The sequence below is a fragment of the Mastomys coucha genome, unplaced genomic scaffold, assembly GCF_008632895.1.
Source record: "Mastomys coucha isolate ucsf_1 unplaced genomic scaffold, UCSF_Mcou_1 pScaffold7, whole genome shotgun sequence".
Lineage (NCBI taxonomy): Eukaryota > Metazoa > Chordata > Mammalia > Rodentia > Muridae > Mastomys > Mastomys coucha.
In genome coordinates this window covers 34,823,195-34,841,650 of record NW_022196913.1, presented here as the reverse complement: position 1 = coordinate 34,841,650, position 18,456 = coordinate 34,823,195, and the positions used below count along the sequence as shown (strand labels likewise).

The 18,456-nt window shown below is 44.8% G+C and overlaps 1 protein-coding gene across 5 annotated transcripts in view; it reads right to left on the bottom strand.

Moving 5' to 3' along the window:
- The window catches only part of Dusp22 (dual specificity phosphatase 22), a 51,120-nt gene extending 40,630 nt beyond the window's left edge, over window positions 1–10,490 (bottom strand). For 2 of the 5 annotated variants that reach the window (XM_031358367.1, XM_031358368.1), the window contains exons 1-2: window positions 10,276–10,485; window positions 1,768–1,801 (exon numbers count right to left, since the gene is read on the bottom strand). In XM_031358367.1, coding sequence (XP_031214227.1) covers window positions 1,768–1,801; window positions 10,276–10,296 — 55 coding nt within the window. In that variant the 5' untranslated portion in view covers window positions 10,297–10,485. Of the gene's footprint in view, window positions 1–1,767; window positions 1,802–2,424; window positions 2,513–10,275 lie in introns of those variants that run through there. The other 3 variants (XM_031358369.1, XM_031358366.1, XM_031358370.1) reach the window with 3 other exon arrangements.
- Between the last annotated feature and the right edge of the window lie 7,966 nt (window positions 10,491–18,456).

The window sequence follows — 18,456 nt, the reverse complement described above, 5'->3', positions numbered from 1 at the left end:
TTTGTTTTTTGGAGGGGAAACTGGGAATGAAGAAATTTACATGTAAATAAAGAAAATAAAAAAAAATAAATAAAAAAATCAGATTAAAATAAAAGGGGTGAATCAGGAACCCTCCCACACAGTCACCCACACAGTCACATCAATATAGATGTCACAATTTCCTCCTGCATTTGCAGTTCAGGCATGCAGACAAAGCTGAAGCCACTGGCGTCCACAGGGGACAGAAAGCCTGATGGAGTGGGTTCGTGACACCGTTATTCTGGGCTCTTCTAGACCCCAAGTCCATCAGAAGTTAACCTTTAAGAAAAACTTACTGGCAGATAACATTTGCACAAAATAAGGAGCTTCATTCTGACATCTGATGTGTACATAAAGTACTTTAATCATATTTAACCGCTCCCCACTGCTGCTCTGTGCTTCACCTTGATTCTCTTTGCTAACCCCCGTCTCCTTGCATCTCACTTCTGTGTGACAGGATACACTTGTATTCCTCAGTCTGGCTCTTTCATCTAACATGATGATCTTCCACTTCTAAAAGATTTGCATTTTAGCAATCATTATTTGACTTCATACAAAGTTGCCTCCCTGTATCCAGGAGATCTATATCTAGAGGTTCAACCAAAATTCGATCAAAGATATATGAAAAAATTGCATTTGGACTGAACATATATAAACATTTGTTCTGGTCATTGTTCCATAAACAACACAGTACAAGTCTCACACAACATGCACCCTGTGTTAGGTAATCCTTCAGAGATGCTTTAGGTGTGTAGAGGGGACACATTGGGGTCCTGTGTGGATGCCACATCATTTTAAATAAAGAACTTGATTTTGGTTTTTGGTTTCTGTGAGGGGTCCTGGAGCTAGCCCCTACAGATATGGAGGGACAATATATTTAATGAACTATTTTTAACTGTTATTTAACTTTATTGTGCTATAATACACAATGTTTCACCCTTTTGATGATGGTCAAGTAAAAGTATGACTCATATGAGACTCATCCTTGTAAGAGCATACATATATGCCCGTGGGTTTTAGCACACTCAGAGTTGTGCAACTATGACCACAATTAACTTATGTTTCATTACCCATAAAATAGATTTTGTAACAGCTTACCATTTTAAACTGTGGTTTGGAGATAAAACTGTAAATCTGGGAATAAAGAGGCCCACTCTACCACACATGACCTAGTGGGCTGCTGGGTCCCTGAAGACAGGGAAGAGCCAGCCTTGGCCAGAGTTGCTGTGGCACCTGCCTGCTCTCTACTGTTATCACAGTACGTCTGCATGGCTGCACTACTCTAGGGTTACTCTCTCCCATGAAGCTCAGCTGTCAACTTGAGCACGCATGAAATCCTTCATCAGTTTGGCTGGATGACAGTGGACCTTTGGTGCATACTGACCTCATATCACTGGACATTCAAAATGGAAACCCACAACCACAGTCACTATGGCAGTGATCTGTACACACAGCATAAAGTCCCATAAGTTTGAAATCAGATCTTCTTAGGGTCCTTCAAAAAGATATTACCAGGGTAGTGTCAGACACTCAAACCCAGAGTCACATGTGCCCAATCCACTGAGCTCTGGAGGGCCAGGGGCTCAGATTTTCAGTCTGGCATGAGGGGAAAGTTCTGGAAATAGATGGTAATGATGGTTACACAACCATGTGAACAAGATACTTAGGGCTTTTGACCCAGACGTGGATAGCCAGGACGGTACATAATGTATTTTATCATCTTTAAAGAAGCAGAGAGTAATAACTCACCTTTGAAGTTGCCAATGTACAGGCCTGGCAGGATCTGGAAAAGAAACATAGGCATGACTGTCACAGGATGCCAAGTGGACAGTGCTGCTGCCCAAAAGGTAAGGCTTGCACAAGATGACCCAGCCAAGCCCAGGACCCCTCACTTACCCAATTCCCAGCCCCCCACTGACCACAGCTACTAAGGAAATTTTCTCAAAAGGTTACATGGTGACCTTTCAACTCCCTGCACTTAGGACCAGGGTGGCAAGCTGCTCTGGGCATTTGGAGAGAACACCACCTTTCTCACACTGCACTTCCCTCACTGCCTTGGCAAACATGCCCTCTAATGCTCAAGATCTCTGTACACAGTGTCCTCTGCCAAGTACCACTAACAGCACCACGGTGCTCTGTGACCCCATTCAGTGACTCTGTGGCAGGCCTGCTTCTCTGCTTCACTAGAGAATTCTCCCATCCCCTAGGGAAGTAGACTTTGGCAGAGTTACGATGAAATATTTCACAAGCATCCCATGATTTTCAAAGTACCAAGGCAAATCTTTGTCAGTCTTTTGCAAAGATAATAAAATCCAATTACAAAAATGCTCTGGAAACTAAAACCATGTCCCGTGACCTCCCTGCTACAATTTCTAGTTGCACTTCGCCTGCTGGTTCTACACATACCTAGACACTGTAGCCACAGCAGGCCTCCTGTCTCCTGCCTCCTGCCTCCTCAGTGCTACCCTCTCAAGGGCTGAAGCAGAGTGGAACAGGTACCAAAGCCCTCCTGTTTTAAAACAACAGTGCATGCTCATTTTGCAGATAGACCGAGCTGGGTTCCCCAGTAGCTTCTGGCTACCTGGAGCTTTTCCACCCTCATCTCCCATTCCCTAGGGTCTCCTGTATTTTACTAGAATATGACATCAAAATACTAAAGGGGACATACAGAACATGGCTCTTCTGGCCAATTTACATAATCTGGCAATACTGGAAACAAATGATCCCAAGTTCATCACAATTCAACCATATGGAAATGGAGACATTTATCAATGCTGTGGTAGAGAAAAATCAATGTCGCAGGAAGTGCTGTGACAATCAATGCTGAGAAGGAAGTTATGCTGTCACTTGTTGAAATGGCAAGGAAAGGGCTGGAGAGATGGTTCAGTGGTTAAGAGCACTTGCTGCTATTCCAGAGGACCAGAGTTCAGTCTTCAGCACTCACACCACGCTGCTCACACTGTCTGGAACTATGGCACCAGGACATCCAACAGGTCCACCCTCCTTGGGTACCCATACTAAGATACATTCACCCACATGAAGATGCGCACACCTACCCATTACTAAAAATAGTATGTAATGGCAAGGAAGACTCTATTGAAGGCAAGGGAAAGGTTAAGCTCAACTCTCCATAAAAGAGGGACAGAATGAGGGAGTGGCTAAGAAAAAAAAATCACTAAGAAGAGGCTCACTGGTGGATGCCAGGGACTAGGGAGTCCATGAACTGGCTTAGCTAGTTCTTTGGTTATACTGTACCCTGTGGCCTAAGACCAAGGCCTAGTCAAGAAGAGAACATATGGATCTTATGCAGGAATGAGGGGAGAGGGCAGGCAGTGGGGGTGCGTTAGGAGAGCTGGTCCTGCACTGAGGATACTCTACATTTTCAGGGCTCTAGGTTAAGTGTTAGGAAAGAAATGCTACCGAGAAATTTAGGATGGATGGAAGTGTTTAATGTACATTGGAAAGCTAACATCATGTGGGAAATACAGGGTTTCTCTACCACAGCACCTCTGTCAATGGATCAGTAGACATCTGTGAGGGCAAATTTTACATTCTCACCTTCCTCTGGAGTTCTAAAGAGCTCAACTCTTACTCCAGAGGCTGCAAGGGGCCAGATGCCAGCTCCCACAGGACTTTATAGCTCTAGTATGAGCATGTGATCTGAGCATGGACAATAATTCAGAAGCCACTCAGTGTATCCCTTGGCAGCACAGGAAGTGGGAGGGCGGCACACAAGCACTTCGGCTGAGCTATCGACATCTTGGATTCCCAACCGAAAGGCTCTCAACTGACTCCAAGTGGAGTCTTCGCCAGGTAAGGTAACCCTTGAGCTTTGTCTCCCACCCTTCCAGGCCATTTGCCCTGTTCTACTAAAGTAGCTGTATTTGGATTTCACAGCTTACAGCCGAGATCCTTAGTATGGACTTTCGATAGCTAAAAAAGGGGCAGACTGTGTGGAAAGACAGGTTTCTGCCTCGATCCTACTCCCTGCCACTACTGGATCCTCCTGAGCTCCAGTCTTCATAAACAGCTTTCAGCATAGACTATAAGTAGGTTCTGTGCCCAGGTACTGACTGACCACTTTCAAGACTGGCTTTTACATATTTTTGGTCTGAGGCCTAACCTTAGTGTGTCCCCCAGTCTCCCCATGCCTGAGGAGATGGCAACAGTTAGTATTCCTCTAACTTGGCCACACGGACACAGGCAGGGCTCCCAAGTGCTCGAAATCTAGATTTTATGGAAAACAGCCATTTTTACCGTTTTTAAAAAATTCCTTCGCTGTAAGATACATTAAGAAGGTCCATCTGTGGTCTGACTGTAGCCAATGAACACAATCTGTGACCTCTATGTGCCATGCAACAGGGTCCTTCAAGGACTAGTTCTAGGACACATGTCCATCAAACAATACATAGTTCCTTATGCAAACGGCACTGTACTAATAAGCACATATGTTCAGTCATCTCCAGATGATGATAGTAGCTGGGATACTGTATGTGCTGTGCTAACAGTTGTGTACTGTCTTGCTTAGGGAATAATGCCAACAAGGAATGTCCTAAGTTCTTGGGATAGAAGCCGCCATTACAGGCCTAACTACATAGTACAGGAGGCCTGGGGGACAACAGGTGAATGGTGCTTAAGCAACAAATGTTACAAAAACACCACGGATCTAGAAAATGGTAGGCTATGACACATTAGTGGACTCAGCCTATGTCCTTACAGCTGAATTTACAGGTCTACCCAGTCACCTTCTGGGATGTAGATGAGACTGGAGAAGGTACCTGTCAGTTTGGGGCTGAGAACTAAGACATGGGGTAGGCCAATCCTGATAGGTCTTCCTGACTGGGCACAAGATTTACATTTCTTGCTGAAAGCTATGTGAAACTAAGCAGGTCATAAAGAGAGGCTCAGGAAAGAGACTGGATGAAGAAGTGTCTACTGATAATCATGAAAGGTGAGGACTTAACATGCATTCTGCCAGGAAAGAAGAGGGCTGTGTTGGTCATCTTTGAACTTTGTTTTCTAGACAAGACAGTGAGTTAGAACATCATGGGCTGGATTAGTAAGCAAATTGCTCCCACCCACTTCTGTAGTTAGACTCTGGCTCTCTTCCATATAGAGTTACAAAACAAAATCAAGGAAGGCCGGTTTCTAAGAGATTAAATAGTACTTGGGAAGACTTCTCAACCAGTCAGCTTCGTGATTTAAAGAGGACAATACGTCTGACTCACCAGCACTTGGCTGACGTGGTTACTGTTGGTAACCTTTGGGCACAGAGAAAGAGAGAAAGAAGCAAACCGACTGGAATGACTTTCCAGCAGAAGGATGGTTTGTAGAGCAATCTGCAGAGCAGTGTTCACTGGGACAACATAGGAGATCAGTGCAAACACAGAGTAAGACCAGCATCAGTACCTGGTGTGCAGCAGGACGGGTCAGGGGGAAAAAGTCTATCATGTGACTTGGGGATGTTTTGCTTCTCTAGAAGAATAAGCAGAGAGTTGGTCCTGATCATCTTTGTCCTTCAGAGCTGTCATTCTGTCTCTGCTGGGCCACCTTCCCAGCCCTTTGCCCAGGGTTCCTTATAGAGATGTCTCTTCTGGTGACAAACTCCGTATATCATCCTCTGTCCTTTTGTCTTATTTTCCTTACCAAAGTTATCAGTACCCAGAACTTGCTTCCTTACCTTCTGGCTGACCTTGAAGAACCAGCCAGGTCTCTGCTCATTTTCTGTTGTTACAGCAGAGCACCAAAGATGGAGCAGCTTGTAGAGGGAAGGTTTAGTTGGGCTCCCTGTTCTGAAAGCCCTAGAACATGGTCCCAGCACCTTGTTCACCTGCTGGTAGGGCTTGTGGTGGGAGGGCAAGTCAGTGCACGTGGAAGAGAGAGGCTGAAGTACAACACTTAACCCATTCCTGAGAGGAAAACATTAATCTGCCTTATTCCTCCTATGGGACCTACCACCTCTCTGCATTGATATATTGAGGACTGAGACTCAACATACCCTTGTGCGGGCATGAACCACGTTTAAACCAAGGCAGGTCACAGCCTTGTGGCATGCTCATAGAGGGTCAGTGAGATAGCAATGCAAACACAGAGGAACTGGCTCTCTGGAAGCCCCTGGTCAGAAAGGTGCCTGTCTGTCAGTGGACAGCACACGACGTAACAAAAGCAGAACCCCGAAAGGCAGAAGCACTTTGGGATCACATGAAAGTAAGCACCCAGGGGTTCATAGCTCCTTTTGATCAATAGCCTTCACACTGACATATTACCCAACTCTTAACATCAGCCTCACAAAAGCACAAAACCCCTTCAAATCCTTTACTTCCGTCCGAATGAATTTTGCTTTCTGAGGCAGGAAAATGCTTGGATTTATTTTTAAATTTTTCTTAGTACTTTAGGATGTCACAAAATCTGAGATTCCTCACCCAAAAGGATGTGAGAAACTCAAACAGCTGGCATAAAGCAGTATTCTGACTGTGTGTGACATCTGGATTTGCCCTGGGTCAAAAAGGACTTTCTGGATTTTAAACCCAAGGACATTTGGGAAAACTTTGGTGGATTCCCTGAGAGGTGAAATATCACAGGATTTTCAATATCTTTTGGCTACAGATTTACCCGGTAGACATTCATAAAAAGACATATCTAAGTGTCCTTGTGTATTCTTATATTATTGCCTTAAGCACCTGTCCTGTGAAATGTAAAATAAGATTATAATGCTAGAGGAGAAAGGAGAAGACACCAAAGTACATGCCTGTACTGGGAGTACATCTCAGCTATCTGGGAGTCTAGGGCAAGAGGATCACAAGTTCAAGGCCAGCCTGGGCCATAATAGCAAGGTCTTGAATCAAAATAAATCAAAAAGGGTTGGAGATGCAGGTCAGTGGTAGAGCACTTGCCTACTATAAATGAGGACCTATGTTCAATTTAAAAAGATTTAAAGAAAGAAATGAGACAAGATTCAGAGGGTATAGGAAAGATAGTATCATTATGGTGCAATATCCATCCACCAGCCCAGAACATGTTCACTTTCTAAAGTGGGTCCTCCATGACTAGAAAGAATACCTAGGGGAGAGTCTTCATGTTTTCCTATTTTTTCTCCACTACAGGAACTAGCACTGAGCCTACGCAGCAGCAGGTGTAGAGTAGTACAACTTGAACAGTGGATGGATGGATGGATGGATGGATGGATGGATGGATGGATGGATAACACAGCCAAGTTAGCTGGTGACAATAGAAACAGTGTTTAGCAGGACAAAAATGTGAGACTTCCAGCTCCTCCCCATACTAAAACAGTACTTCCCACAGAATTTTAAGCCTACTCCTTGACTCAGTTCCAGGTCAAATAAGTCTCAAGGGATTCTGAGACAAAGAACACAAGACCAGAGGTAGACAACTGGAAACAAATGTTCTCCACCTCTCCCAGGGGCAGGGAGAGGGATATCACAAGGTCTGGATATATTGGGTTGCCCCAGTGTAGGAGAACAGAAAATGGCATCCACTGGATAGAGGGCTATCTAGCTCCTGGTGATACAAAGGCCTACACAGCAAACAAATATCATCCTAAACGTCAAGTGAGCAGTTGCTGAGGATGCTTCTCTATGCTAGGAGCATGCACCTCCTCTGGATGACAATCCTTTCCTCACTCCTTTCTTGTCTCACACACAAAGTCATTTGTAACATGCCAGCCGCATCGCATCCGAGCCTGATGATGCACCACTGTGCTCAGCAGTGGGCAAAACCAACAACTCTGATCATGGAGCCCATATACTGCTTACAGCTTGCAAAATTCACCTAAAATTCTCCTTTGCTTTTCCTAAGAATCTGAGTAGTAACTGGGAAAGGCATTGTTTTACACATCTGAGAGAGAAAAAAACAGAGACTGGATTATGCTACCCATTGAAGGTCTTTTAGTTTTAAGTATCAATGAATCCAGGAAGCGAAAATCGGGCCTTTTGATATCCCTGCCCTCTTAACAACAGAGGGCTTCTTGTGGAAAATCCCAACTGAAGGGATAGCAAACCTCCCACTAAATGCCAGGACAATATCCTTGCCTGCCAGGAAAGGCACTGGGGGTGGGGTGGGGGAGCCCGGAAGAGGCAACTAGAACAATCAGGAGAATGCTCATGAGCTAAACAATGCTGGCAGTTACTGGAGACAAGATGTCAGGATGCCTGAGGGTCCTCATTTCCTGTCCCCAAATGATACTCTTAAATCCTGAGGCATCACACATTTTACTTGTAATTACATCTCCATCGTTAGCACCTTTCTCCTGATTCTGTAAATAAATTGTTCTTTTTTTCTTTTCCCAACTAGGGAAAAACAGAAACCATGTTCCAGGTTAGACAATAATAACATGGAGGACCTCTGGGTAAGGCTCTTGGTTACTTCACTTCACTTCACTTACTACCTTGTCTTGTAATTCCAGTAATTCCCTCTGATCTCGGATTAAGATGCTTACTCTGCCACGGATCTTTTGCCTGGACTGAAGATACCTTCCTTTGGGTTGGTATCTACTTTCCGTACACCCTAGAAATTATCTTTAGAGCCTGATAAACTACCCCAGCCCCACTCATTCCATACACAAGTATGGAGACATAATAATCTGTGGTGGGCAGTGCTCATTAGCCAATGGTGGGTATTAATCATTTAAAGCATAGCAAGTACCTAATGAGTATTTAAGACTCCACAGGGAAAAGAAAAGGTATTGCATAAATAATTTTACTTATTGGTTACGTGTTGAAATATTTTAAGTATACTCAGTTTAGTAAAATTCTTTAGATGATTATCATCTGTTCTAACTTTTCAAATAAATTTAACTAGGAATGTAAATGATATACCTGGTTCACACTGTATTTGTACTGAACAAGCACTGTCTTACATTGAGGAGGTCTGTAGTAGACTTCTTGGTCCTTTGTGCTGGCTTCCTCCCTCTGTCCAAAAGCACTACACCTGGCATATATTCAGTACAGACAGCAAGTACTGAATCGCTGAAGCATCTAAATTTCTCTGTACATATAGTTTTCCATTTCTACACTAGAAATTGTGTCTGCACAAGCTAGATATGATAATAAAATATTCAAGGAATCTACTATAAAAGGTAAATAGCACAATGTGGCTATGAATACTACTACCACCTTCACTGAGCAGTGTGAAAAGAATATCCCTCAGGCAATCAGTCATGTGTATACCTAAACCTATTCTTTCAATTAGAATATAAATCACTAGAAACCAAATGCAGAAAGGGACAGTAAACAATGAAGCCAACTAGAAATACCTAAGGAAAGCTAAGGTGCAACCAGTGGGAAGACAAACAGAGCCCGCAGCCCCAGGCGGACATCTTCACCGGTCTAATTTTAAAAGCTCAGAGTGAAGACCGATCCCGGTGCTAACAGGAATATAATATAAGCACAGACACAACACACAAAAACATGGAGACTGTGCAAGGAGCATGCAGGCTTCTTCCATCAAAGACATGTTCATCCCCTCCCCCGGCCTTGGATCTCTGCCTTTCAATAGTCATTCCCAAGGAAATAACTAAACAGCTGCAGAGCCCCTCGTCACAATTGTGAAAGGGTGAAGAAAGGAAGGGAGAAAGAGAGCCACACAGTTAGAGCCCATAAACATGACGGATAAAGTAAGTGGAGACAAGGTGGTGGGAACGCCAGAAGCTAACCAAACCCAGGACAATTCAAAATACTTGTAGAAGTACTTGTCTTTAGTCCTGGGCATCCAAAACTATAGTAGATTTCTTTTTGAACCAGCAAGTTCCTTAACCTTGAGGCTGACACAAATAGAACCCAGAGAACTGTCACTGCCAGACCATCCTCAGCCTAGGGGGTAGAGGGTGAGGAAACTGGCCCAGAGGGTTTGGGCCACCACAAGGGCAAGGAAAGAGTTTCTAAAAGGCCTCGCGGCCACAAGAGCCAGCCAACAGGTTGCCCTATGGAAGCCCCACAACCCAGGGTCAACCATCTCCGGACACTGAAAGCCATGTCAGTTCTAGGGTTTCCGTGAACTTCCCCACCGGAGCGGCTGCTCTGTGCACGCGCACACAAATCTGGGGGGGAAAAGAGGAAATTACAGAAGCCGCCCATCTGGCCCGGTTCACCAATGCTGTGGGTGGCAGACGTCAAGGGGCCCGGCCTCAGGGGAGGGAGACAGACCATCTCCAGCACGGGTCCCCGCTCTCAAAGGGCACGCTGTGCCGGTCAGGGCTGCGGAAGCTGCAGAAAGAGGGTGCGCCCGGGGACCGGACGTTACCTGGCTCATCCCACTCCCCATGGCCGCGCCGGGCTCGCCGCTCCGCGCTCGCGGGAGGACACTGCGCGCAGCCGGACGGGCGGGCGGGGCAGCGGGAGGCGGCGCCAGGGCGGCGCTCGCAGCGCGCTCCACCCGGGACGCGGCATTACTGTCCGGCCCTGCGCACGTCGGGGACAGCGGCCCTCGCCCCCGCGGCTGGACGCCCAGCGCGCACGCGCTCGTCCTCGCGCACGAGCACAAGGCTCCAAACCTGCAGTGTGCGCACGCGCGCCGGAGGCGGAGGCGGTCGTAGCAGTAGGGGGTCCCCAAGTCCCTAAAGGCGGTTTCCCCAGGGGCTCCCTGGTGCCAGTTACCGGCAGTGTCTCAGGCCCTGGGTGAATCAGGTGTTAGAGCCTGGGCTCGGGGCTCCCCTGTCTGGGTTTTCTGAGCCAACAGTTTTAGGCGGGGGATTCCTGTGGCCCTGCCCCACCCAACCCAGACCGAGAAGGAGCACGCTCTGGGAAAGGTGGGCTAGGTGAGTCACCTCTGCGGAGAGGTGACCCTGGTCTAGGAGAGGGAAGGCTGTCGGCTCTAAATGGTCCCCTCGTCAGGGGAGTGTTTGGCAATGACTGTCCCCAGAAAGCCCTCCCGCCCCCCGCATACCTGCATTGCGGTTTTGTCTAGAGTGTACATGCACACTAACATGTAGTGAAATTATTTGAGGGCCATCTATCATCCTTCGTAAATTTTTAATTTCCTTTATAGACACAAAATCCTTCAGCTAGACCTGGGGGTTTGAACGTCCCTTTTACAGGGGTCACCCTAAAACCCTCAGAAAACACAGATACTTAGCATCACTATTTATAACAGTAGCAAAATTACAGTTATGAAGTAGCAAGGAAAATAATTTTATGGTTGGGGGGTCGCCAAGTTAAGAGGAGACATATTAAAGAGGCACAGCCTTAGGAAGGTTGAGGACCACTGAACTAAAGGTTTCTCATTTTCATTTTGTATTCTTGACGATGCCCTACACACAGTAGATGCTAGTACTTGTTGAAGATATGCCATGCTTCAAGCCCAATTCTGCTGGCCTCAGATCACCCTCGCCCTTCCTGGAATCAGCCCCAGGGGCTGCTCGGTTCTTTCTTAGACACCCTAGGCTTGATATTACACAGGGTCCTGTGTTACTGACACCTCAACCCCCAATTCTTTGCATAGCTTTTTTGAGGTCTCAGTGCAAAGGTCATCTCCCCATAGAGTCTTCTCTCAATTAAACCCTCCAGTTTATAAGGGATGCTCCAGGTACCTATGACATTATTGCGTCATTTTTTTTTTCATACACTTAGGATCGGAAATTATACTTAATTGCTTAATATTGGCCTACCTCATAAACTAATAACTTCCTGGAAGAGGTCTTGCTGTCTTATTCACTACTTAGCCATATGACCCGGGGCAGCAACTAGCATAACATACACTAAACTAACATATGTCAAAAAGATTAATGGATTCTTGGCTGAGAAAACAATGGGGAGGTTCTAAAAACAAACAAACAAACATACATACATACAAAAAAAAAAAAACAAACCGGAAAAAATGAAATGCTGTTGAGCTGGCCTAGTTACTCACTGTCAAGCCAGATGACCTGAATTCAGTCCCTGACAACCACACAGTGGAAAGAGAGAACCAAGTTCTGTAAGTTGTCCTTTGACCACACCTGTGAGTGTATATACACACACACACACACACACACACACACACAAATAGATAAAAATAGTAAGCAAACAAATGTGAAGAAAAGTATTTAAAAATTTTAAAGAGTGCTAAAAATTGTTTGGGAAGAGCTCGTTGACCCTATCTAGTATCATTGCTCTTCCTGTACATTCTTGTCCTGGGCAATAAAAGGCACCCCCACCCTGCCCCACCCCACCTCCTCCCTCAGTATGCGCTTGTGTTGTGGTGTGGTGCCTACAGGATGAGATTCTGATCCCCCTCCTCGTTACATGAAGGTTCCTCACAGCTTCTTCCTAATCAGCTGGGCAGCCTGCTCCCTCCTCTCTGTACCAGAGTATCATTATGCAATTATGCCTGATGCTTTAGGATCAGTGTAGTTAGGGGACTCTATTAGGGAAACCCCATGGTCAGTTTCTATCCCCATCTCCTAGAAAGATCTTGGACAAGATGAGTCACTTTCTCAGCATTTCCTCCTTGCGCGTTCACTAGATGATGTGTTGAAAAGCAACCGGCCAATGTTTATTCCTCTTCCTTCTCCTTAGGCCATTGCTTTCAGTAGAAAGGTGGACTTCTCCAAGCACAATTAGTTCATAGGTTGGTATACATCTGTAAATGACAAGTGCAAATCATGATTTTTCTTCTGCCATCCATTTGGAATACTTCTTTCTGTGCCTATGCTTCTGTTGATATTGTTGTTAGTATTATTACTACTATAGCTTAGGTTGCAAACTCGAGGTTCCTTGTTCCTGTCTCCTAACGGGTCAGAGTTAGAATTCCTGCCTGCATTTAACTTGGCTCTTTCTAGCACACTCATCTCAAATCCTCAGATTTCATTTTTGAGAAGAGGAAGAAAAAAGATAGCACCAGAAGTCAAGAGTCTGGTGATTGACTGATCAGTCGCTTGATTTTGCTTGATTGATTTTGAGACTTCCTTAGCAAAGAGTCTTTGTCTTGTCTCACTCCCCAGCTTCATCTTAGAACTTAAATCAATGGCCCAAGTGAGTAGTTGTACAATATGCCTTGGCCAAAAACATGCCTGAAAGGAAAAAAAACCTAGACACTAGAGTGTAGGAAGAAGACACAAGGCAAAGCACAGAATTCAGAAATAGAAGCTCAGATCGTTTTTTTGTTGTTGTTGTTGGTGGTGGTTTTTTGTTTGTTTGTTTGTTTGTTTGTTTGTTTCTACAGCTGTGTCCAGAAGAAAGAGGCTCAGATGACTACTTAAGGCCTCGGAGCCTACCAGATAGCCTGGCCACAGGGTTGGCCTCGGTGGAGGATGACCTCATCCTTCAGAAGGAAGGCCACCTGTTCTCAGACCTCAATCAGCCTTCTGAATATGTTTCCTTCTTTCTGACAAGAGTCTTGGAGAGCTCAGAGCTCAGAGCTTCAGGTACATACATGCAATGTGCTTCAGAGAAGGGCCAGATGCCTGGTTCCCAGGTGAGCAGGCAAGGCATTGAGAGGAAATTGTGAGATTCTAAACCAATGTCATACAACAACTTTGAGTTCCAAACAGTGGCTGGAAAATAGTCTCTCTCTCTCTCTCTCTCTCTCTCTCTCTCTCTCTCTCTCTCTCTCTCTCTCTTTTATAAAGCACACAAGTTGTTGTAGACTACATGGCATATATTGTCAGCACAGCTAGACCTTGCCAAAAGGCCAGTTGTTTGCTTATTTGTTTGTTTTGGTGTTGATGATTGAAGCCAGGGCCTCAAACTTACTCTACCATTGAGTTATATAGCCACCCTCAAGAAAAGTTGTTGTTCAATGTGTCATCCAGCATACAAAATAGATCTGAGAACATTTATATGTTAGATAAGGAAAGAAACACAGCCAGGATATTCTTAGATTTCTTTCTTAGATACTTTTTTTTGTGTGTTGCTGTGATCAGACACTATGACCAATATAACTCTGAAACTTCTTATCTCCCTTCTTCCCCTCCCTATCCTCCCTTTCTTCCTTTTTGCTTTCTCTTTATTTGAGGCATAGTCTTGCTATGTAGATGATTCTTTATACCCAAGGCTATCCTCTAACTCAACAGTTTCCTGATTCTGCCTCCCAAGTGCTAGGACAATGTGTGTGCACCGCCACACTCAACTCTCTCTTTTTCTAAAGCAATATCATTTGTAGATATGATGGTTCTTTGAATTAGGAGTGACCAAACCTCTATTGACTCCCATTTTTAAAAAAAAAAAAACAGATACAATGTGACTTTAATAGAGCAAGGGGGAGGGGTGGCAAGGAGAGAGAAAGCAGGGAAAGGGGATATAGAAAGATAGGGAAGAAAGAGAGGAGGGAGAGCTTGGGAGGAGAGCATTAATCTTGCAAGAGTGCTTTCCTGCATTGGTGGGCTCCACTCCTCCATGCACTGCTGACTAGTCAGACCCCAGGGCTTTCTAGAGTTCCTCTCCTTTATATTCTGTTGCCTGAGCTTCAGGTAAGAGACTTTGCCTGGCATAGTCACTTCCTCTTGGATTTTGTTTTGAGGTTATTTTCCTTGCTTGGCATGGTTTGACCAAAATATTATCTTTCTCTATGCCTGCCGAGAAAGATCCTATAACAATCAATTTGCTCCTTTAAAAATGTTTAGATAAGACCTTTTTATGGTCAGTAACTCTACTCCCATACAACTAGCAAAATCTGAATGACTAATGTCTTCCCAGCCCCTGTAGAGTATTTGACTTTATCTTGGTATTTGACAGGACAGGACTGATGTAAGATCCAACTCAAGCCTTGCTCTACTACGCACCTCCTCCTCTGCCACCACTGCCAGGGTCCAGCCTCGGCATGGAGAGGGGTTCTGAGAGAAGGGGTGTCTGGGAGCTGCAAAAAGAACTAAGTCCAATTGTGGATCCAAGCTCACAACCTGCGTTCTGCTTGAACCAGCGTTTCCAGTCTGCTTCTCTCTATATTGTGCTTTCTCTCTGGAGATCTGTCTGTTTTCTGCTTGCTTGCTACTCTAAGAGATCTCTCTGTCCATGTACTGCTTGCATTGCGAGTGTGTGTGCCTGCCTGCCTGCCTGCCTGCCTGCCTGTTCTCCAAGCAATTCTCTCTTTTTATCCTAAAAAATTCCTTGGATTGCTCATCTCCTGCAGAACACATGTTCAGCCTTTTATTTTATGTACCAATCCAGTCATTTACTCCAAGTTTCCCTTTAATTTTCTTATGAATCAGCATCTCCTGACCACAGCCCTTTGATCCTTAAGAAAGACCAAGCATGCCTTTTTAATCTTAACATTGCAAAAGAATTCAGAGAGCTGCCTGGCTTTGTATCTTTCTGACAAGCTGGCTCATAACATAGCTGCCTCTCTTCTTTAGATTCATAAGTCCTCATAATTCATATATTTTGCATAGTTGAGAAATTACATATTTTTGAACTCATGTATCTAGCACTTTTCCTCATAGCCTTAAGGGCCGTCCTGAAGGTCCCATTTTTGCTGTGACATTAGCCACACCTTAACCTCCTGGACTCCTGCTGTTTTGATTTATCATGGCATCCTTATCCTTAACTGGGAGGACATTCCTTGAAGGAATGTGAAAATATGTAGTCATTTTGCCCACAACAGCCATTGATGTCTCCTGGAGGGCCCTTTCCCAGGGGCAAGAACCATGTTACTCCATCCCTCCTAGGGCCACATCAGGCTCGGATTGGCATGCCACTCCAGCTATCTTGGCCTTAAACACCCAGGAAGCTCGCCAGCTCTGACTCCTTCAGTGTCTTGCCACAGTCTTTAGATCTTTATCAACCCCTGTCAAACTGATCACGGAAGCTGCAATGTGGAGGAGAGTGGGATAACCCCTAAGAGTTCCTGGTCAGGGGACTCCATCCATTGGCTTCCTGCACAGGGAGCCACCTCTCTGAGACTCACTTCTGCTTCTTCAAAAGCCTAAAGGGACACCTTGGTTTAGAGCAGTTCTGGGCAGGGCACACTCCCTTAGCCACCTTGCACTTGTCTGCTTAATGTAATTTAGGAACTCCTCCCAAAAGAAGGGCCTGAGCTTTGTTTTGTTCATTAAAAAAAAAAATGTACTCTATATGATGCCAAAATTGAATTGGGAATGAAGGCACATGCACACTCAGCCTGGGTGGGGGCTAGAGGGAGGAGGGGCTTTCCTGAGAGAATGGAATGTCCCAGGAGAAATTGCACTCACCATCACAGGAAAGTCCATTTAACATGAGATAACACTGTTGTTATTGAACATTCTACATCAGGTTTTACCTTTGTTAGTAGTTATCTTTGGTTTGATTAGTCAGTCATCCTCAAAGCCCTATAAGTTGGAGAAACTCATTACGCAATGGACAGACCTCAGGGTGATGGTGGATCAATAATCCATTATCCACTATGATACACTTCCTTTTTTGTTTTGTTTTGTTTGTTTGTTTCAGAATAATGCCTGCTTTAAAGGATGGAGCCCAAAAGACACATCTCCCTCAGAGCAACCACCAAGCACCAGTAACTCATGTTTCCTTAAGCCGGACCTCCCACCACTACAGTACGAGTTACCATGGGTTTTTCATATCGTTGTCACACCTCCATAACCTTTCTCCAGAAAAGCTGCTGCACAGAGAATTAAGCCAGGGAGACTGGAGGTCTGTCTGAGCCACATGGGATTAGCACTGATTTTTTTCTTACACCATCAGGACCCGAGAAGCCTAAAGCGAAGAGTACCCCATTTGGCTTGCGTAGAGTTGGACATTTATATTTGGTTTAGTAATAGCCTCAACTCCTCCTCTACTCCACTCAAAACCGCAAAGGGATACTTCTTTTCTCTCATGTTATTCATGGGTCTCTGGTGGTGATTTTTCTCAAATGAAGGTACATCCTGTCTCCTGATGTGAGATCTCTCTCTCTCTCTCTCTCTCTCTCTCTCTCTCTCTCTCTCTCTCTCTCTCTCTCTCTCTCCAGACACAAAACCTGCAACTTTGAAGTAATAGTTCCCAATCCTGCTTTCCAAGGGGTCAAAAGGCAGCCCAACCGAGGGGGATTCGGGTAGAATGGGTGGCAGGAAGAAGGCCTGGCATATGACTTAGCTGGTATGTCGAATCATTCCCCAATCATAGTGCTTTTACAAATAATTGTAATGTGAAACAAATACTGGCTGCTTTGCACTGTTCATAACTACTTCGAGAACAGCTGTAGGCCCTTAGTTAGCATTGCTGGTATTTTCCTCATGCCACAGCAGGCAGCTACTGCTTGCTACAAAAGGAAGTTTACTTTCTGCTTGATTGATAGCAACCCTAGCACTTTTAGGGCAGCAGAGTTGTTGATGTCAATGTCTGCAGACATGTGTCTGAGAACCGCACGGCAACACAAGTGTAATATCTAGTGAAGTGGTGGGCAGAACTAACATTTTAAACAGGGCACCTGTCATCTAGGTAGCTATTAAATGTCGTTCCCCATTCGTGGACAGATAGTTCCTGGCCACTCCTTTAGTATTTCTTTAAATATACATATGGAAACATGTGGATATTTGTGGATTCATAAATGTGGTTCTTGTTTGCAAGATGCCAAGCCCAGCATGGCCCTGGTGAGGACAAAGTGACATGGTTCCTGCCCCCCCCCCCACAGGACCCTCTAAGGAATGTCCTCTCAGTTAATGCTAATGACCCTATGATAATCAGACTGAGTGAGTCCCGCAGGTGAAGGTGTGCCTAATGTTGCTGCAAACTTTAGTAGTAAACACTTTCAGGACTGAAGGTCTACAACTATGGGAAAGAGCTCTAAATGCATGAGTTCAAAATATATGCAATTCTCAACTATGCAAAACATAAGGATGCAATATGAATTACGAGGGGCTTCACAAATCTAAAAGAACAGAGATAGATATACTGTTAGCCAGCTTGTCAGAAAAGTACAAGGACAGGCAGATACAAAGACAGCAGATTCCTGAGTTCAAGGTTAGCCTAGGACAGAGCTGAGATTAAGCCAAGGTGTGATAGAAATGGTAATTTCAGGGCGGGGTCCCACCCAACTAGTTTATCCTGTGTGCTTAACAGAGGCAGACAGATCTCTCTGAAAGGCTTGGTCTCTCTTTAGAATCAAAGGGCTGAGCTCAAGGGATGGTGATTCATAAGATAATCAAAGGAAAACCTGGAATAAATAACTGAATTAATACATAAATTTAAAAAATTAGGCTTTTGGTCTGCATGGGATGAGTTAGCAAAAAGAGTAGTTCTTTAGAGTTTTTCTTCAGGGAGATCAGAGCTCTCTGAACATCTTTGGAGAGCAACACAACTCTTCAACAATTTTTTCTTAACAGGATTTCTCACTTGGTCAGAAGATTCAATAACTTTTTATAGCAGCCTTTTTTGGTCAGAAAAGCCACGAGGTATCCATATAGCCTTTAGAATGTTTACTTGTAGAGAGAGCTGTCTCAACCAGAGTGTGAGTGTTTTTAGAATAGCAAGAAAAAGCTGTCTAGAACAGCAGAACACACACACACACACACACACAGAGAGAGAGAGAGAGAGA